Source organism: Rhinopithecus bieti, unplaced genomic scaffold (genome assembly GCF_001698545.2).
Source record: "Rhinopithecus bieti isolate Rb0 unplaced genomic scaffold, ASM169854v2 scaffold_28517, whole genome shotgun sequence".
Lineage (NCBI taxonomy): Eukaryota > Metazoa > Chordata > Mammalia > Primates > Cercopithecidae > Rhinopithecus > Rhinopithecus bieti.
Window position 1 is genome coordinate 1,051,922 of NW_016813121.1, and position 21,994 is coordinate 1,073,915.

Consider the following 21,994-nt stretch of genomic DNA (forward strand, 5'->3'; position numbering starts at 1 on the left):
TAGACTTATTTTGCTCATACCAAAGAGATTTTAAATTTAACTGTAGATTTTATAGATAAGAAGGCAAAAAAGTTAAACTTCCTGAGAGTGTTTGAGGAATACTAAACCCTGATACCTCTGTTTTTAAATATTTTCTTGAGTTTAGGCTTTGTCAATTAAAGAGATGATGCCACCCACTCCCAGGATCATTGCAGGCCGTAACTCCATATGTGGGAACTGTGTATGTTTTCCAGCTTCTTCTAAGGTTGAACCTCAGTAGTGTGGTTTCATCATTTAATCTGATGCACTATTAAACCCTCCACACAGCGTCCCAGAATGTTGGAATTAGAAGGTCGCTTGGGGACGTGTAGACTTTTCTCCCATGTAACGTGGTAAACTGTTTTAAGGTATCCCTGAGAGATGACCACTTGGCCTCTTCTCGAATAATTCCAGTGACCAGTGACGGGGAGCTTACTACTGCACAAGGCAGCCCATTCTCTGATTGGTCTGCTCTCATTGTTACAATGTTATTCCTTATATTAAGACAAAACTGCCTCCCAGTAACCTCCACCCATTGGTCCTAGTTCTGACTTCTGGAGCAACACAGAACCAATCTACTAATCTACTCCCTCCTGTACTTGACAGCCTTTCACCATACTGGAATGTAAGTATAAAACACCTCACAAGTAACCCTAACCATAAATGCTTATACGTATGCCTATGCACATTCCCATGAATATATGTGATTACCTGTGCCAATGTTTTATTGGTTTTAGTGGAGAAGCAAGAGCTGATTTATAATGTGGCTACATGATTGCTACCCCTATCTGGTTGGGCATGAAATTTGCATTTCATGACACAAAATGCCATGTATTTGAAAAAAAATGGAGACAATAGAGTATAGAAACAATCTGTTATATTTCTTGTTAGCGCTAAATGAGATACACTTACACAGGAGTAAAACTTTCACGTTAATGTAGCACCTTCTAGTTTGCAAAGCAGGCCCCTTACATTATTTTATTTAAATATTTTATTTATTAAATATTTTATTTAACCCATTATTTAACCAAGACTATAACCCATATAGTCTTGCATGCACAAGGTCAGTCAAAGACTAGACACAGAAGAATTAGGCCTTACCGACTTTCCAAACCTCACATTGCACTAAGCAGAGGCAGGCTCTCAGTCTATATTGAAGTAATCATTTAGCTTTTATTGAATATATTTTGATATTTCTTCTCTGCTAACACAAAACCAAGGCAGTAAAGAATCACTTTCCCGGCCCTCTTCGTTTGAGGTGATGAGTGAGGTGTGAAGGTAATTTCTTGTGGAGGCTGCTGCACTAAGTCAGGCCGATCTGTCTTTGGTGGTTGTGTTGAACTCTGAAAATGATCACTAGTGCTTTACAGCTTTTCTTAGATGACTGCACTATTTCCTCCGCTTGGAATTCTCTTTTGGTTAACAGAAACTAGTGCTGAAAAACGGAGCTCATTTTTTGTCTTCCTGAAAATATATTCACAGAATTACTTTGCAGAACATGATGCAACTTACCTAGATTCTCTGCCTCTCCCGCTGTGGCTGTGTGAGTGCGATTGTTGTGTGAATGATGTTTGAAGATTCCAAACCTGCTCCGCAAATTACTAAACACAGTCAAGTACTCTAATCTCAAACCATTTGTGTAATGATCACAGGCCACCAAGCCCCTTCCACAAGTTCTTAGGAAGCCAGATGAGACTAGCAACACAAAAGCTGTTAGGAGGAAGGGCATTTTAAAGACACAAGCCATGTTTTGTGATTCCTCACCTCCCAGAAGGATTTTCCCTGGATGATCCACTAACACACCCTTTCCGAGATGTTTTCTCAAGGGCCTCCATTGTCTTCAGCATCCTCTCATCTCTTTCCTGTCCCTTTTCCCAGCTGTTGTCACTTCTCCCTCCCAAAGCTCCCAGATGCCTAGAGAAAACCTTCCAATTGTGTTCTCCTGGAGAAAGGCCCAAGCTCTGGAACTTTTTTCCGTTTACTCCACTCTCCCTCAGGCTTCAGTTATCTGCCCAGGTCTCCCAGAAATCAATGGAATAAATCTTTGGAGGTGGAATTTGACATATCGAGGGGAGGTATCTGGGTGTAGGGCAGATTACATCCAGGTAATGCTTTTCTTCCGCCTCCAGGGGTTTGGCTGAAAAGAAAGCACGCCTACATCTGCCTGGCAGCCATCTGGGCCTATGCTTCCTTCTGGACCACCATGCCCTTGGTAGGTCTGGGGGACTACGCACCTGAGCCCTTCGGAACCTCGTGCACCCTGGACTGGTGGCTGGCCCAGGCCTCGGTAGGGGGCCAGGTTTTCATCCTGAACATCCTCTTCTTCTGCCTCTTGCTCCCAACGGCTGTGATCGTGTTCTCCTACGTAAAAATCATTGCCAAGGTTAAGTCCTCTTCCAAAGAAGTAGCTCATTTCGACAGTCGGATCCATAGCAGTCATGTGCTGGAAATGAAATTGACAAAGGTAACTGCACTAATATTTTACACACGTGTTTTCTGACCACTTACAACTTCATAGGGTAAAAAGGATAGGGAACAGGCCGGGCACGGTGGCTCATGCCTGTAATCCCAGCACTTTGGGAGGCCGAGGTGGGCGGATCACGAGGTCAGGAGATCGAGACCATCTTGGCTAACATGATGAAACCCCGTCTCTACTAAAAATACAAAAAACTAGCTGGGTGAGGTGGTGGGTGCCTGTAGTCCCAGCTACTCGGGAGGCTGAGGCAGGAGAATGGCGTAAACCCGGGAGGTGGAGCTTGCAGTGAGCTGAGATCCGGCCACTGCACTCCAGCCTGGGCGACAGAGCCAGACTCCGTCTCAAAAAAAAAAAAAAAAAAAAAAAAGGATGGGGAACGTTGGAGACTGAGAGAACTTAGAATCTCTATTCTTTACATAATTCTGAACTTTGTTGATGATTGGCTAAGCCTTTCTTTGTGGTATCTCTCTCCTCTTTCTGTCTCTATTTCCCCACTTCTCTCTTCTCTCTCTCTCTCTCCTTCTCTCTGTCATACACACACACACATTTTTAATATCTACCAAATTTGTATAACCCATCCATTGAGGGCTTATCTTCTCTACTAAATAGGGTACTATGGGTTCATAGTCATTATTTCAGTAATAAGGATAACTTTTCTGAGTCATATAATGCCTCACAGTATTTACTGTGTTGCATGGACTTTGGGACATCATTAGGGACATTCTACCACCTGAATTATTTATAGTGTAAGAGTTTACCACGTGTGCTTTCCCATGGGAAGCTTGTGTTAAGAACACGAGCAGTTTCTGCAGGCTTGAGTACCTTGGTAAATGGTAGTTTCAGAGGAGGCAGTTCTTTAGATATTGTGGAATAAGGAAAAGAGCAAGACTAGAGTTTAATCCCATCACCAGTAGGTTTGTGATCTAGAGCTAGATATTTAGCTTTCTTGAATCTCTATTTCCTCACTTCTGTAACAGGAATAGTGATATCTGTCTCATTGGGTTATAGTGGGAATTCAAAGAGATAAAGCATATTATTCTGTCATCTGGTGCATAGAAGGTGTTAAAGCAACCGTGGTTTCTCCTTTTTCCTTATGACTGTTAGGAATTACTGGTAAAGTCTAAAGCAGTGGTCCTCACATGTTCATGATTTTTTGCCCCTATACTGAAAAAATATTTTCCAACACATGCCCTCAATATTAAATGACATACAGGTAATACCATCAAGCTTTGTATTAAATATTAGCACCCTCTTATTTAACCCCCCAATTTTTGTCTTCTATTTTAAAGATAAAAATAAAGGTAGATTGAAGTTATAATTACTTCTTCCTGTATCCCAATCATATTGATTGCTATCCTACCCTCAAGTGTTCTCACCTTCACTTTGGAGACCACTGGTCTCAGGGACCCAGAGAAACACAGTTCCCTCCAGATAAGAGATGGCTTTTTAGTAAGTTAGAGCCTTGGTTCTACTAATATGCCTCTCTCCAAATTTCAGAATTTTTGGAGTTATGCAAAGATCTCTTGGTTGCATATTGCATTAGTCTGCTTTCACACTGCTAATAAAGATGTACCTAAGATGGGGTAATTTATAAAGGAAAGAGGTTTAATTGACTTACAATTCCACATGACTGGGGAGGCCTAGCAAACATGGCAGAAGGCAAATGAAGAGCAAAGTCATGTCTTACATGGTGGCAGGCAAGAGAGCGTGTGCAGGGGAACTCCCTTTTATAGAACCATCAGATCTTGTGAGACTTATTCACTATCATGAGAACAGTATGGGAAAGTCCTGCCCCTATGATTCAATTACCTCTCACTAGGTCCCTCCCATGACACGTGAGAATTAGGGGAGCTACAATTCAAGATGAGATTTGGGTGGGAGGACAGCTAAACCATATCACATATTGTGAGCTAGATTCCTGATGGCTCCAGTTGACTGTTACGCTCAAAGTCTACATGCTGAGTAGAGGAAGCTTTGAGGGACGTTTTCATCCCTTTAAATCTATACTGATAGCTTAATAATAGAACAGTTCTTGGACAAAAATGCAGATTCAGGAAGCATGATCTTCTTCTGTCTTATAATTGGCTATAAAGTAGGAAAATATTTTCACAAAATGAAGCATTATGAGTTAGGTTCTTCATTTCTAGCTCTTCCTTTAGCTCTTATCTGCAACTTTCAAAAAAGAAATTTAAATAAATCAATCCCAGTTAAAGTTGAATTAGATTTAATGTAAATCCTACTTTGTATCAAGTACTATTTTGGAAACTGGGCAATTGTACCAATGATGAAAATTTTGCTTTTCAATAGTTTATGGAAGTGTGCCCAGGAAACGATGTGTGGACATTCATCACACTGGTATGTGACATTGAAGTTTACTTTGTTGCCCTGTAGTTTGACGTAGCATACAGTTGCTGCAATGTCTCAGAATGTGCTTTCTTTTTGCCATCCCACTCACCTCTCTGTTTGCCATCCCCTATTATGTCATTGGCCTTGACACGTTGTTGGCCTTGCTCAATAAATCATCACTCCTGTCAGGTGAACTGCTCAACTTGACCCTCTCACATTCTAGCATCTTGTTCTCTTGTGTATTCTTGAGGAGTGAGCAGTTTGTCTAGTCAATGCTTCTGGAACTCATTCTACATATGAGGTATAGCATAGCATATACCATTTAATTTGATTTGTTATTATTCTGCTTGACTTGGACTGGGTAGATCAAATAGGCTCACCCTAGACCAGGTTAAATGAAATGTTAAACAAAGTGTAAGAATACATATGTGTAATTTTGTTATGTATATATGTATATTCTTTTAATTTATATACTAAGTGATATTATAGCACATAATATGTGATATTATATTAAGAATGTATCTATATTTTGTTTATATAAACCTGTATTAAAATAACCTAAATACAAAACATCTCTAATTATTAATATTTGTGCAGAAAATTTAAGCTAAAATTCAACCCATATTGAAAAATGAACCTAGTCAATGTTTAGACCAGTCAGTGCTTCTAGAACTCATTATACATATGAGTCAATGTTTTTGGAGCTCATTATACATATGAGGTATAGCTCAGCATGTACGCCATTTAATTTGATTTATTGTGTTATTCTGCATGACTTGGACTGGGTAGATCAAATAATTAGGCTCACTCTAGACCAGGTTAACCAAAGAAATGTTAAATGAAGTATAGGAATACATATGTATAATTTTGTTATGTATATATGTATATTCTTTTAATTTATATACTTAATGACATATCATATAATATGTAATATATTAATAATATGTCTATATTTCATTTATTTATGTACACATTATATAAACCTATCTTAAAATAACATAAACACAAAATGTTTCTAATTATTAATATTTGTACAGAAAATGTAAGACAAAATTTAACCCATATTGAGAAACAAACATAACTACTGTGACATCTTCAGTACTAAATTTAAACTATTTTTAACTACTACTCAATTTTGACCTTGATTTTTCCTACTGAGTAAAAAAAATAAGTAGAAACCACCTTATACTGGACCCCTCCATAGCCTTAGCAACCTTTTTGTTCATTTAGCTACTGCTCAGGATTGTCAATTTGCTTGCTCACTTGGTGCTTCTGATCTTCAGAACAGCCTGTTCTGAAAGCTGATTACTTAAAGGTTACCTTCTGGGATTCTGAGATCAAAATCACTTAGTTTTCTGTGTACTCTAATTATTTCTAGCTGGGTTATTACTGGGGCCAGTATTCTGAGGGTCTGATCTCGTAAAGCTAAAAGTTGGCTTTCTCTCTGCAAACCTTTCTCTACTTTGTAGCTTTCTTCTAATTAATTTTAAAATCAATGGTTTTGCTAGACTTTTGTAGCAGCCTGAAATTTCACAGACTACAAACAGAGGTGTGAGACATATATATATATACACACACACACACACAGATAGATATAGATATGATTATCTTTATATTTCGATGACTCAGCATAATTTCATTTCTATGCCTGCATTTAACCTTGTAAAACTGATTTCTTATTGGACAACCAATATAAATTCTGTCAAATCAGTAATTTCTCTCCTCTTCCCAGGATTACCTAAAAGTTTCAGGAAGGTTTTCACAATGTCAGTGCTAATGGGTAGGGGACTCGTGGTCGGGGTGTTGTCATTTACTGACTCTGACGTTGCTGTGATATTTAGGGTTCCTTGTGGTCTTAGTTACAGTTTTCATGGGTCGTTTTGCATCTTCCTTGTTCCAACTATAAGGCATCTTTAGGCTCATCAGCACTGTAAGCTACTTCCCCACCCTTCCGCTGAAACCCCTCAGGTGCATCTTGGGTCTTGGCTGGGACCCTGGGAAGTGAGACACATGTTTTCTGCTTTCACATCCCTGAGAATTCTGTTGTTCTTCCATCCCCATCCCTGACCCTTGGCTATTGTTCTTCCAGCCCCAATCCCGGCCCTTGGTGTTCAGCTCGGTGGGGTAGGTTCAGGACACCTTCTCAGGATTGGTTACCAACCTCTCTGATGTCCCCACTTGCCTTTGGGGTATAGGCCCTGTACCTATTTGGGAGTGGGAAAACTGGCTCTTATTTCCATGTACATCCTCTAAATTTTTCACACAGTAATCTTAATGCCCTGAGTCCTTTAAGCCTCTGATTGTGGATACTTACAGTCACTTTTTTTTTCCTGCACTCAAAACCCTTTTTCTCAATTATTTTTTCTCCTGTGAGTTTCAAATTTCTGTTTTAAAACTCAGAAGCTGAGAAATGAAGGTTTTACTTCTTTGGGTACTTTTGCTTATAAAAATCTTCACACAATGCAGTGAACACTCTTGCTGCTGATTAAATAAGGGGAAAGGTAGAGTCACTGCCTGAGGGGTTCTTCCTACCTGCTGCACGAAGAAAGACCACTGCATTGCAATAAAGAGTTTAATAGGCATTAGGCCAGTCACACCAGATGGAAAATGGAGTTAGTACCCAAATCAGTCTTATCCAAAGCTTGTAAGTGAGGGGTATCACCAAGGCTGTTTGGGTGACGGGGTGGGGATTGCTCTGCAATGGGTGCTGACTGGTTGGGTTGGGGATGAAATTATAGGGGGTCAAAGCTGTCCTCTTGAGCTGAGTCTGCCCAGGTGGGGCCACAGGAGCCTTGGGGTCCAGGTGTAGCTATGAGTGTCAGACATGCAAAAAACCTGAAAAGATATCTCAAAAGGCCATAGGTTCTACAATAGTGATGTTATTTGCAGGAATAATTGGGGAAGTTGCATATCTTATAACCTCCAGAATAATGGCTGACAATCATTTATGTCTGCGCTTTAGCACAACTCAGTCTCCTCTCATTTCCACCAGTTTGACAGTCTCCCATTAGCTTTTCAAAAGTGCTTGAGTTTGGGGAAAGGCCTGTTATCATTTAAACTTGAGCCTAAATGTCCCACAAAGTCAGCCTGGCCCCAATCCCAGGAATAATTAAGGGAAAGTCAAGATGAGGGTGTTAGAATAGCTCAGTTCACTGTTACAATTTTTCTTACTGATAACATTTTTGCAAAGACAGTTTCAGTACAATGACAGGAAGACAATCCCAGAAGCATGAATTAGTTTTTCCAAATATTATTGTGCCATACGTGTTGGTACTTCATAGTAATTCATTTAACACACATCCATAATTTACAATGTTACAGGTCTACAGTTATTATACAGATCCCCTGGGCACCTGAATTTCTCTTAGTGCCCCTTATTTATACCAGGAAGCCCTCCTGATTCTCCCTGGCTGGTTAAAGTCCACCTACTATGTATGAGCCATCAGAGCATTTGGCACATTATCTTTGGTGACACTGGTCATATTTTGCTGAATCACATGTTTATAGCTCTCTTTTGTAAGATAGTAAGTGAGGCAAAGGAAAGTGCTGGGGATCCTGTTTGCCACTGGACCCTATAGCCTGGCACCTGCTAACTGTTTAATCAGGATCGCTTGAATAAATACATAATTGAATAAACTAAGTTAATCTAATTACCTTGATGAATGTTAAGAGGTCCCTTGAACTCTGGCTTGAGTGCCTCTGTTTCTTTTATACTTGACAGGGCATTTTTCTTCACTGTGCTCTTTTACATTGACTGTGAAATCCTTCTAAAACTCTTAAAGCTCCATTTCCCTTAAATGACTCCTCCCTTTTATAGCTCATCAAATGCTATTTATCATTGAAGGATCAGATTCAGAAGACCCCCTGTGTGGACTCTAAGGCAGTTCGTGGGAAAGTTGAACTATATTGCTTTAAAAAAAACCCAAAACCAATTAATTAATTATATCCCTCTGTTCTTAGCTTAAATGTCACTTCCCAGAGAAGCATTTCCAAAAACTGAATTCAGATCCTCCTATTAAAATGTTTCATTGCAGCCTTTACATTGTCTTCTTGGGACATGTCACAATTTTTAATTAATTTACAATTTCATACTTATTTTGGGGATTATTCCTTCATTTCCTTTTTTTTTCCCTTTGTTACCACTACTTGATGAGCCCTGAGTGGGTAACAGCCATGTTTTTTTGTTCTCTTTGCGTCCCCAGGACCTAATACAATGACTCATACATGGTAAAGGCTTAATATATATTTGTTGAAGGAAGGAAGGATTAGTTCAGAGCAATATAATCATGAAAAAGTTTTAAACTAGGGATCAATCCCAATTTTGCCACTAGCTCCTTGAGAGGTGTTACATAGTCAATGTGTGTTTTTTATTTTGCCTGCCAGAGGCTGAAAGACTTCTGTATCTGAGGAATTTCTAACATGTTGTTCCCTGCTTAGAGTGGGAGGAGAAGCATTGTGCCTCTTAATTTAAAAGATGCTGAAAAGACCAGCCACTCATTTCCCAGAATTCCCCTACAGCTATGGACTTGGGCACCAGCCCTCAATGTGTCCCAGGAAGTAATGATATGGCATCTAGGGGCAGGGAATTCTTTCCTGAGGCCATGGCCACAGCAGCAGTGGTTTCTGCATCAGAACCAGTTCTGTCACAGCTTTGGGTAGCATTTCTCTCTGCTTGATCTCAGTATAAACTGCGGTTTCCCAGTGTTACTTTATGTTAACTAGTATCATTTAAATAAATGTATTTTCTGCCTCACTCACCCATAGTCAATTTCTGTTGCTTGCAACTCAGCATCTTGATGAATTAACCTAGAGCAAATCATTTAATCTTTCTGGACCTTAGTTTTCTCATCTGTGAAAGAAAGTAGAGGAAGAGAATGAAATGATATCTCAGTTACCTTCTAAACTCCATGTGTCTATGAAAATGACTAGATTTGTTCAATTGTTTAAAGGTCTTTGGCAATAGCTATTGTTACTAAAACCACATGGCCTTCCAACCTGAGTATTTGTTCCTCTCCAAGCCGCATATCCCCACTTCAAGGGTTTTGGGCCATCTATAACCAATAGTGAAGTCTCTCCTGTTTTGTTGAACCAGATACTTGTAAGTTATTTTCTGTTCTTTAAGCCAGCCACTGCCTAGTCAGGAAATATTGTGTTCAGTTTTGGACCAAAACCCCAAAACACAGATGCATAGAGTGACATGACCTAATTTGCCGCCTCTCTATTCAGTTGCAGTTTTTGCTTGTTTATAGAGTAGCGGTATTTTAAGATTCGAGAAAATTGCAACTGGGAAGTGTGAAATTCTTGTTTTTCTTTTCTTGATTTTTTTTTGAAGTATGAATTCATGTTTATTGCTTAGATCACAACCAGGATTCACAGATGGAAGGTACACCAAAGATGTCAGAAATTTTTTCTTTACAAGTTTATGGAGGAAGGTTTAGGATGGTTGACCTTCATTATCATTCTGTGGATAAAATAGAAAGAAGGAAGAAATTCCAACTAGACACACTCAAAGCTGTCAAATTACTTAATTTCTTAAAAGGTAATGTGAAAGCTAAGTAAGTGTCACCACTCTTATTTGTATGTGTTTGAGAAGGAACCAAAGAAGGTAGGTCACAGTTGTCAAGATCCCTCCCTTCCTGCTTGTCACTGGTAGAGTCACTCAATGACAGATGGCTCTTATACAGGGAAGGTAGTAGTCCCATAACGGGAATTACTGTCTTTTAATATTATTTTCTTACTGGTTGGAATCAAATCCATATACTTGCTAGCTAGACCCAAGCTAGAAAAACAAAATCTTGTCACCCGCATGCTCCCGTCAATTGCGCTGTCTCCTGAAGCAGACAGGATGCACATTCTTCCTGTTCCCTAATGTGCATAGAGGTGATCTCTCCTGGGAACATTATCTCACTCTAGCCACTGAACTATCTTTGCTATCCCCAGTCTAATTGGTTCTGTAATGCGATTCAATCTTGTTATTGACAGGGAACTTATTTCATCTCTTTGGCCCTCTTTTTCAACCTTACTTTCACATCAATTCTATATCTTCCTCTCATCTATTTTATTATTCCAGGTAGTATGCAGCTTCAAATGTTAGCTGAAGTCTTGTTTGTATCTGAGCAAAGGAGCCTGGAGAGAGGAGCTGGGCACCCCCTCTGAAATAGTTGTTCCTAGAAAATCAGCGATTCTGCCCCACTCACACTGGTCAGTGGGGCTGAACCACGACTGGTATCACGGAGTTACTCAGAGTATCTCCATGCCAATGACTCTTCCCACTATTCCACACTGCCTCAGTACATTGAAAGGAGGGAAACTCCTTCTTAGAAACCTTACCTGCTGGAATGCTTCAGATGTATTAGACCCAGAGGCATAGCCTTGGAGAATTTACTTTCAACTACATAATTCTATTATTGTTTTAATTGGTTAATTAATTGGAATTGAGCAATTATGGACAACACTGCTTTTGTGACACAATGCCAACTTGAACTGGTGCTGGAAACTGGCTATATCCCTTGGTCCTCTACAGCATGATGTACTTAAAATGAACTGGGTTGCAGATGTGTGATTCTTTTGTAGAAGCTAAACATGTACCCTGTGAATTTCCACCCACAAAAATTGTCTAATTTAGGATTTGAAGTCTTACTGCTTTTCCAGTGACCCAAAAAGGCAGTGATAAAAGTGAAGTAATTAAAAAAAATAAACAACTTAGAAAAAGTTGATGGGTCCAGGAGCCTGTGTTAGAACTAGCTTAAGAATATCGGGAATAGAGATTTTAGAAAATAAAAATTAAGACACATTTAGAATTGAGGAAAGTCAAAAACAGACTGATGAAAAGATTAAATGTATTCCAAGCTAAGTAGAAAGTGTTGACAAAAATGGAGTGTAACATGAAAGTTTTGAAAACTTTCGTGGCCTATATCTTAAAATAGTTTTTACATTTAAATGTTTAATATTTTGTGGAGTATATTTTAAAATGAAAAGGTTATTGAAAGTGAATGTCCCTTATATTAACTTTGTATTCACTTCAGAAACATAAATAACATTGTGTAGTACTTTTTAGATCTAGCCTTTTATCCCTCTTTCTGCTTTAAACTCAATTTCTAAGTCTTTCAATTTAAAGTATTTAGATTTATTCTAATCCCAGAAAAACCATAGTGATTCATTTGCTATGTGTTTGTAAAACTGCAATATATTTAATTCTTCTATGTCCTTTTAAGAAGGATAACATAATGCAAATGTTTTAAGTCTTTTCTGTTCCCCAATTGCACACTCTTCTAAAAGTAGAAAACACGTAAAATGTAGAAAATATTATGGACTAAGTGCTAATCTATTTTTTGTCAATGACTTTGGCAGCAACACAGAAAACAGCTTTTGGGATACTGTGAACTCATCATATGACTCACCAAAGAAGCAAAGATGGAGCTATGTTAAGTCTCTAGACATCTGCTAAAGCAAGCTTTATTTCTATAGTCAGTGTTTATTTGGAGATTTAGAAAAAGAAGGCCCTCACTGTGAGCCTTGAGGCATCCATTCCATTTACAAGCAAAAGTCACACAGACATAACCAAATAAAAATTTCTCCTGGGTAAGCTTTGTAGAAAGATAGAAAAGCAAGTCCAATGGGAGAGCTGCATGTGTACATTGGAACTTGACAGGTTAACTGTTAAGCACAGGTGACAGTTTGGCCAAGAACCGAAAGCAAGGTTGCAGGTCATGCAGGAGATCTGGGCTCACTTGATTCATTTCCTGGGGATTCAGATTCTCTATTTGCAAAATGGAGCAAAATTGATATTATTAAGGGTTTTTGTGTGTGCATGCTGCAGTTAATGTTCAGAGATGAGTTCTGAAATTCTTGGGTGGAACTTTAGAACCTGAGACTTTAGGGCAGATTTTCCATGTTTCATTCTTATACACCCCACAGAGGTGGGTTTTTGGGGCAAACACACCCCATAGACAGGCTGTTCCACAGGCCAAGTAGACGGGAGGCTGTGGAGCATTTCCTGCCTACCACTAAAGCGTACTGAGATGCACGTGCACACATATGACCTTGTTATGGGAAAAACACATCCAATCAACCGTCTAAAACAAAAAAGGCATTCACAAATAGTGTTGCTTTAATTATTACTAATAAAACATTGTATGTCTCACTCCTTATCATTGATTCTCTAGAATTTGTCATGACCCTGATGTGGGGAATTGTTATTTTGCTTCTTAAAGTGGGGGATGGGAGTAAAAGGAAGTGATACCTGGCATAGCTGCATCCTTACTCAGAGATTATAGGAAAGTCCAGTTTTCCTGGAACTTTATAAAATCCCCAAGGTGGGTTTGATCAAGATCTTTTGAGTCATGTGCTGCTCTCTATTCCTATTATGGTAGCCAGGAATGTGTAGTTCTCTGCTTGGTCAGACTTGGGTCATGTGACGCCCACGATGTCAGCTTCATAAGGCAGCCTAGCAGGTTGAGGGGTGCTGGTGATGCTAAGGTAGAAGAGATACACTGGGAAGGTGGAAACAAAGGTAAACAAACAAACAAACAACCCCCCACCCCAAACAAATAGATGTCTACTGTGCAGAAGACTGATTTGAATGTAGATTTCAAATTATTTTACGGAAGGAATATCCTAGTAGATAACAGTGTATAAGGATACTTTGAAGTTAGGGTATGCTTTTTCAATTAGGGCCCGAAATAGCACAAGTTTTAAATAAAAACCAAAGTTTTGATTGCATTTGTTAGTCTCAATACTCTAATTTCTTATTTCTTCTTTAGACTCTTGCCCAATCAAACCTGCCAAGAGTAGAAATTCTACATGGGCAGGGATGTGTCTGCTTTGTTTATTGCTTTATCCTTCACACAAAGCATGTAGAAGCTTGTTGATTGAATGAATAAACAATGATCTTTCTACCTTCTATTTTTTTCTGTGCCATTTTCCTCTACAGGCTAATCCTCCTAAGCAGAGTTCTCATCATATTTCCTGCTCAAAAACCAACTAGTGTCTCAAATAATATAGAATTAAGTGCAAGCTCAATAATGCCATACAAAACCCTGAATCTTTCTTTCCTGCCTCATTTCCCTTTGTTGCTTTCTCATACCACAATGAATAGCTCACTGGTTCCTATACTGACCTCCCGCATTTCTGTCTATGCCTTTACTTGGTTTCACCACTATTTCTTTATTTCTACTTGCCAACGTGCACATCCTGTTTGAAACTTTCCTCAATAGGCTGGGTGCAATGGCTCATGCCTGTAATCCCAGCACTTTGGGAGGCTGAGGTGGGTGGATCACCTAAGGTCAGGAGTTCGAGACCACCCTGGCCAACATGGTGAAACCCTGTCTTTACAAAAATATGAAAAGTAGCCAGGCATGGTAGTGCACACCTGTAATCACAGCTACTCGTGAGGCTGAGGCAGGAGAATCTCTTGAACCTGGTAGGCAGAGGTTGCAGTGAGCGAAGATCACAACACTGCACTCCAACCTGGGCAGCAAGAGTGAAACTTCGTCTCAAAAAACAAACTCCCCAATTTGCCCAATAGGATATACATATGTCTTCCTCTGAGCTGCCAGTTAAATCATACTCAGCTTTGTACTGTAGTTATTTGTATTCTAGAGGGATACAACTCAGGCTCTAGGTTTTACTGGTATTGCCCCACAGCACTAGGCATAGTGTCTTACACAAAGACTTGTTGAAAAGAGTTTGTTGAAGTGAGATGATGTATGGGGGTCAGGCAGGTAGTTACACAGCACTAATTAGGACTACATTATTAAAGGGATTGAATTGCGGGTGGTGAGAGACTTGTGAGGGTGTTTTAAACTCTATCACTAATTATTCTTTGTTCTGAAAATAAAGAGGCCCTGAAGGTGATTGTAATTTTGTAAGAGTGAAAAGTGTTTTCTGGAAAAGTATTGTTCTATACAACTGTGCCACGTTGGCTGAGTCTCAATGACTTATTTTATATTATATACCTAGTGAATTTCCACTATCTGAGCCTCAAACCTGAGAAAAATTTGAGTCAAAAGAAATAACATTTAATAGAAATTTCTGAAAATGCAAATTAGAATTTCAAACTAGGGCAGAGTTTCTGTTTCCTGAGGCGAATATGGATGATGATTTAAAATTTCATCAAGGTGAATATATTTTCCATCGAGTTTTTAAGTGAATGTGGGTTGAGAAGTCCAGAAATATGATTTCCTACCACATGGAGGCATAATCTGACAGCTATTTGAGGGTTATATTTTGGGTCCTTGGGTACATTCAAATTCTAGAGGGAAAACTAGATAGGATGTGGTAAATGGGATAAAAAAGTGTATTCACTTCTTTTGGCTGAACTTCGCAGAAGTCCATATGAAATGATTGATAGGGACAAAGTAAATGAAAACAATGACAGACTTTCTTGGGTGTGAGAGGTGACCTGATCCTTCGCCATACCCATCGTTTCAGACTCATGTCCTTTACCAGCTGTCTTGATTCTTTTCTCTGTTGCTTTCTCTCATCAGGTAGCGATGTTGATTTGTGCTGGATTCCTGGTTGCCTGGATTCCTTATGCAGTGGTGTCTGTGTGGTCAGCTTTTGGAAGGCCAGACTCCATTCCCATACAGCTCTCTGTGGTGCCAACCCTACTTGCAAAATCTGCAGCGATGTACAATCCCATCATCTACCAAGTTATTGATTACAAATTTGCCTGTTGCCAAACTGGTGGTTTGAAAGCAACCAAGAAGAAGTCTCTGGAAGGCTTCAGGTAAAACTTCAGAAGCTGGAAATGAATTACACTCTCTTTGTTTCAAAATCCGGCAGGGTTCAAGCTCCTCAGATGTGCTGTCTTCTCAGGGTTAAAGTTCATCTCCTAGGAGTAGTGTAGGAAGGACTTTATTTTCTGTTTATCAAAGTTCCTGAAATCAAGTAATCAGCTATGTAGAGGTTGTATGACATGAATACATAGTGAGACGTGATTCTGTTTTTGATTCTGGAGCAACTAAGATACAGAGATGTGTCCATCTGAGCAACAGCCACTGTTTATCCATGGCTCGTAAGTTGCCTATCTGGGACCAAAATCCTTTTATTCCAAGAGTACTATTTCACATGGCTTTGATCTCACAATAGAATGATTCTCTTGTTTGGCACATCACTACCACTAACTAAGGGCATAAAAGTTGGGCAGGCAGAGGAAGGAAGGGGAGAAGGGAGATGACATTTCTGCTGTGTGCCAGGTTTCTTTTATTTTATTTTCACAAGAGCCTTGGGTTATTCTCTTTCTTTGTCAGAAGAAGAAATTGAGGTTCAAGTAAGGTTAAAGTTAAGTAAGCTGCCCATGTTTAAACAGCCAGAAAGTAGCAGAGGAGGAATTCAAATTCAAGTCTACTGGGTTTCAAAATGTATGCTCCTTGGTTGATACTGTTTGTGCTACACAATGAAAAGAGTTTGGGAATCCAGCACCATTTTTCCTAAAGACCCAAAAGGCTCAGGGTAAGTACAGACTTGGGGTTATTGGTGGTCTTCTGTGTCCACTCAGGGCCAGTATTAGCAGTAAAAAGTGGAACAGGCACCTGAATTCATGGTCTGAGGTGAGGGGTGTTGATAGGGCCCCTAGTTTCAGTGCTTTTTGTTCTTGTTTACTTGATTTTAGATATTTTTCAATACTTCTTCCCTTGAGTAAGTAAGGGACAGTGGAAAAAAAGTAGAACTAGCTATGAGAAGATGTGGGTTTTGTCTTGTTCTTTCATTGTGCCTGAGCAAGTGACATATATTTTGGACTTTAGGTTCCTCACAACGGATCAAACGAAACGATGACAAAAAGACACAAATAAAAGGTAGCATTATCATTATTGCTGTGGTACAGGGGAAGAGACACACAATTTGAAGACAGAAGACCAGTGTTTAATGTTCGGCTGTTTACAATATGTTTACAATAGCTCTATATCTTTGAACAAATTGACAACATAGAGCCAGAATTGGAATAAACAGTAATAATACCCATCTCCTGAAGTTGTAAGAATTAAGCAAAACTGATATGTGAAAAGATCTAAGGGATAATTGTTAGTAGTGCTTTCATATTTTTTGGTGGTTGCTGCCTTTGCTGTTGAATTGAACAGTTAAAACCAAGTGCTAAAATGCATCTCTTTCTGAAGTAATAACACTATGTGCTCATCAGCTATTGATATTTTGTTACCAATGCAGATAGAGAGAATAATTTTAATAGAGCAGTTGTGGGAGAAAGTAATGGCACACTTCTTCATCTGAAGGAGTTGGGAGTTTGACAGGCATGACTGCAAGCAAATTTCATGTACCTCATAATTTTGCCTCAGACTGCCTCTGTGTTCTGTACATTCACTCACAACCGTGAGCAACCCACACATATTCAATACTCAACATTGGGAAGAGGGAAATTTATGTGGGAGAAAGCGACTTAGGGCCACAGACCTTTGGGAAAATCAGTCAGGCAAGAGACAGCTCAGTTCACTGGTTCCTATTAGCCGTTTATACGAAATACATCAATTACTCTGCTGGAGAAGGACAGGGCTATTTCTTTTCTCTAGAGGGTCAGCTTTCAGGGGAAAAAGCAGGCGGTAGAGTCGAAGCAGTGAAGAGCCCTTAGGTGCTAGAGGTTAAAGCCTCTTTGTGGAAGGAATGCTGAAGAGATATTGAGTTGCAGATTTTAGAAGGGGCAGCTTCAGAGAAGAGCAGAAGGGTGGATGGTAGCCTCCAGAGGTTTCTTTATATCTTTATAAAGAAGCCAAAAAGAAACCTCGTTTCTCTTTGTTGTTATTAAGAAGCTATGCAAGTGAGTAACGTGCGGGTCTGCAGAGCAAGGTTAAGCGATGTGAAGCTAGTTTAGAATTATTGCAGAAATCAAAACAAGTGAATTAAACTGGATTAATCAATATCCTTGTTCTTTTCTTTTCTGAGCCCTGAAATGTTTTTGCTTATAAGGGGACACCCTCTTGGGAAATATTTTGAAATCAAATAATAAAGCTAATGTATTGAATATAGGATTATGGAAATAAATTTTGGGTAATTTTAACAGTCTATTACAAGTTCAACTCATTTTTTCCTCCTGAATTGAATCCCCTGAGATTTTGGTAGAAGATGGTGAACCAAAGGAAACAAATGTGGCCAAGAACTCTTTCTGGAATGTTATTCTTTTATCCAGATGTAGTCTCCTATATTTTGTAAACAGCCCTTCTCCACCCTGGCTGTGTAATGGAGACACCTGGGGAACTTTGAAAAATGACTGCTGCCTGGGCCCCATCTGCCGAGATTTGGTTTTGTCTGGATTGGTCCTGAGCTTCCGTTATTTAATTGTTTACCTCTCCCAGATGATTATCTTGTACATTGTTGAAAGCTAATGAACCAGAGGCTGAGAAAGGAAGACACTGGCAGTACAGCTCATAGAGTCATAGGCCTTTGCCTACATGGAGACAAGTGAGGCCACCTATGGTCAGTGACAGGGGAAAGAGGCTGCTGATGCTAGGCCTATCTCAGATGGAGAAGAAATGTTCAAAAGGCACTGGGGGTTCAAACATTTGATTGGGGGTGTGCAGTCAAGGATGGAGTCATTTGCATTCCTGGTATTGAGTGGAGATAACAAGGGAGAACAAAGCTGCAAACTTTGGCATTGCTATCATAATCAAACCTCCCCTGACCACCTTGGCTTGCAATGCTGTCTTCATAAAGAATATTCCTTCAGTACGTGAATCACAAGGCCTAGTTGAGTGCAGGTAGGTGTACAATTAATTTTGTCATGATGGCACAGGAAATGTGCTGTAAATGAGTGGCTTGTTTTTGGAAAACTCTGCCCAAATAATTCCTTGACTTTGAATATTCCAAATTGAATTATTATTTTCTATCTGTTGCTAATTCAAGATTTCTGTACATAATCCTCATGGTAGTCAAGTTTGACATATACATAGGTATGTATATGTATATGTATTTGTGTGTGTATATGTATATATTAAATTGTGTTTTTCTTCTCCTATATCTAGGCTGCACACCGTAACCACAGTCAGGAAATCTTCTGCTGTGCTGGAGATTCATGAAGAGGTATGAAGATGGATACAGCATCAGTATGGACACACTATTCACTTATTTGCCTCTTCACTGCTGTAAACGTTTGATTGTGGTCACACTTTTGTCTTCATATTATATTTTTATATTTTGTATAGTTTTCCTCAAGCCAGGGGTTGCTGGGAAATTCCAATGGCTAAATGGAAACTAGATTACAGGATACTAATTTAAGGAATATTATCAGGATGAGCATCCCTGGAACTTTCTTTTCATGTACTTTAAAACCTGTTGTCATGCCAAACAGAATTGTGTGTGAGATAGTGAGAAAAATGTTGAGAAATTTTATTTATTAGGGGGTTATTTAATTTTATTATATCATTGTCATTATTATTTCTTAATGTCGGGTTAGGGAGGCAGTTTCTGGGGCTCATTTAGGTGGACGATCATGTATGTTGGGCTATGGCTCTTTGGTAGGTACTTTGGTTCTCACAGCCATTTTTCATGCCCGGGGAAGTTCACACTCTGATGGCAGTCATTCCACAAAGGAGTCCTCTGGGGAAATCAGTTTTACCTTCAATCACTAATGGAAAACTCTCCTGTATCTCCAAATTTAAAGACAACAGTAATTTCCGCTGATGATAATTTTAGCCACATGGATTTTCTCATTAAGTTCTTCTTACTAAAATCATGGATGTAACAGGGCATTATGAGTTGTAATTGCTTAAGTAGTGAATTTAGTGAAAATAGCTACTTGGAAGTGTTATTTCTTCTCTTTGTTCTTTGTTAGCTTGTTATTTCTTTTGTTCATTCTTTTTTTAAACAAACACCTTTTGAGGCAGATAGGTAAAGAGATGTAGATATGAATGAGATGGAGTGATTTCAAAGACAGATTCCTGCCCTTTATAAGCTACTGAAAGGAGAAGGCACGTAGATAGTATGTCCAAATAGGTTTTCTACTCATTGTCTATTATCTTTTCACCTAATCTGATAAGCAGGACCATCTACATTGCAGTTCTTTTAATTAAATGACTAGACAGGTGTTCTCTATGCTTCTCTATTCCACCCACCTCCCCTTCTGCTATGAACTTAAGCCTTGCTCATCAATTGTGATTCTGCCTTTCTGGTAGCTGCCAGCAAGAACAGTGAAAAGGGGAAGAGGGTGGCCCCTCTCACGCCATTGATAACCTCTCCACTCCTTCCACTTGAAGGTTTGTAGAGAATCATACCCTCCTCCAAGGCTCAACCTCAGTACATGGCACCTTCAGTTCCTTTGTCTTTGTTCTTTGTCAGTCAGGGGTGTGGGATGAGGAGTGACTTGATAGGTGTCATTGGTTTAAGATACATGCCAAATAGATGTTGGAAAAACATGCTCTATGATCAAAACAACAACAACAACAACAACAGCAACAACAAAAACAAAAAGCAACAACTCTGCTTGGGGCTTATGACTGCGTATCAAAGTCTGGAGAAAAGAAGAGGCAGAATTGTTGTTAGACTAGAAAGGCAAGGAACTTTTCGACAAATGTGTAAATTATAGAGGTGTGAGAGTATGTGGCACTTCAGATGGAGGTGGACACAGCTATAAAGCACAGTCAGGTTTGCACTCCTCCTCTGTGCCCTTTGGCAAGTTTGAAAGATGAGGATAATAACAATAGTATCACAGGGTCATTGTGAGACTTATGAAATAGTATCCACATAAGTCACTTAGCACTATGCCAGTGACAGAGAAGCATCCCTGTGTACTAACAACTGCTCTTATTATTATTAAGGTGAGTGGTGGTGGTCAGAAGTGGAGCTGGGAGTGGCAGACTGGCAGGAGCCAAATCAGACTCCAAAGGCCTTGTTGTTTATGCTGTTATATGGATTTTATCATGATGGTGATAGGGAGACCATTCGTGATTTTAGGCTGGGGAAGAAAGACCAGTCTGGTGGCAGTGTGCAAGGTGGATTGTCTGCATGAGAGTGGGGAATCAAGAGTAGAGGTCAGCAGAGCAGTTAAGAGGATTTATAAAAAAAAATTGCAACTTATGAGAACCTGAATTAAAAAATGGCAATAAAAATGAAGATGAAAATTTAGGTTTAAAATATTTTAAAAAGTGACAAAAAAGTGGTAATTGATTACATGGATGAATAAGAGTTGAAGATAACTTGGGGCCATCTGTTTAGGAAATAATGTAGATAATGGTGTTTACAGAGGGGAAAAATACAGGAGAGCGAGTGGGATGGGGGAGAGAGTGAATTATATTTAGAATATGTTGAACGTGGAGCATTTGCAACATAGGTAAAGATATTCAAAATAGGTAGTTAAAAATAATCTAAAGTCATACTGAATGATATATAGATTATATCATTATATCATTATAATGATATAATTATAGATTATAGAGTTGCAGAGTGAAGCAGGTAGGACAAGAATGCTAAAAGAGAAATTGCTGGTTTTAAATGACCTGAAGAAAGTGAAGTGAAGGAGATTTTTTTCCTTCTTCTTCTTTTGTTTTGGGGGGATGATTGTGGAAGTGGATGATGGATGGTGGTGGAGGTAAGAAAAGGAGAAAAGAACACTCAGGTTGGTGTAGATTTGTCTAGAAGGTGGAATTTAACATTAACATTGTACCAACGTTCCTGAAGACAGGTACTTTGTTTAACTAGAATATGGTCTTAAACATGGCTTTATAAATGCATGTATAAGAAAAATTGGCATAGTGAAAAGGAAAAAAAAGAGTTTAAATTGTAGGAGCTTTGGAGGAGATCCTAGAGTTAATTTCTGCTATCAATTTGAAAAATATGATTTAAGTGCTCCATGCTTTGGTACTACATTGTTTTGGGTAATACTCTGAGAGCTGGGAGGCACCAGAATTGATAGAGATGTGGTTCTTGGGGTAGAATGGAGGAAAAAAAAGCAAGGAGTCTTTGAAGTTTGGCTCATGTACACCAGACTATCAGTGGATAATTTCCTGAGTGGGTTTTACTTCCCCAGTGGCTTCCAATGATTGGAGAAAGCTCTGTACAGTCCTCAAACACATCTGCAAATTCAATTTTAGCTTAAAAAAAGATATATTGCATTTTATGTCTGGGAGCATTATCAGAAAGACTGCAAAATCCTTGAGCTTGTAGCTATGCCTGTTCTCCTTTGGGTTTTCATAACTGGTCCAGTGCCTGATG

At 39.1% G+C, this 21,994-nt stretch overlaps 1 protein-coding gene across 1 annotated transcript in view; it reads left to right on the forward strand.

Annotated features, from left to right (window-relative positions):
• The window catches only part of OPN5 (opsin 5), a 29,943-nt gene extending 10,990 nt beyond the window's left edge, over positions 1 to 18,953 (forward strand). Inside the window, exons 3-5 of the mRNA XM_017847681.1 lie at positions 2,148 to 2,482; positions 15,328 to 15,569; positions 18,811 to 18,953. Of these exons, the coding sequence (XP_017703170.1) occupies positions 2,148 to 2,482; positions 15,328 to 15,569; positions 18,811 to 18,874 (641 nt within the window). The 3' untranslated portion in view covers positions 18,875 to 18,953. The remainder of the gene's footprint in view (positions 1 to 2,147; positions 2,483 to 15,327; positions 15,570 to 18,810) is intronic.
• Positions 18,954 to 21,994: the final 3,041 nt, after the last annotated feature.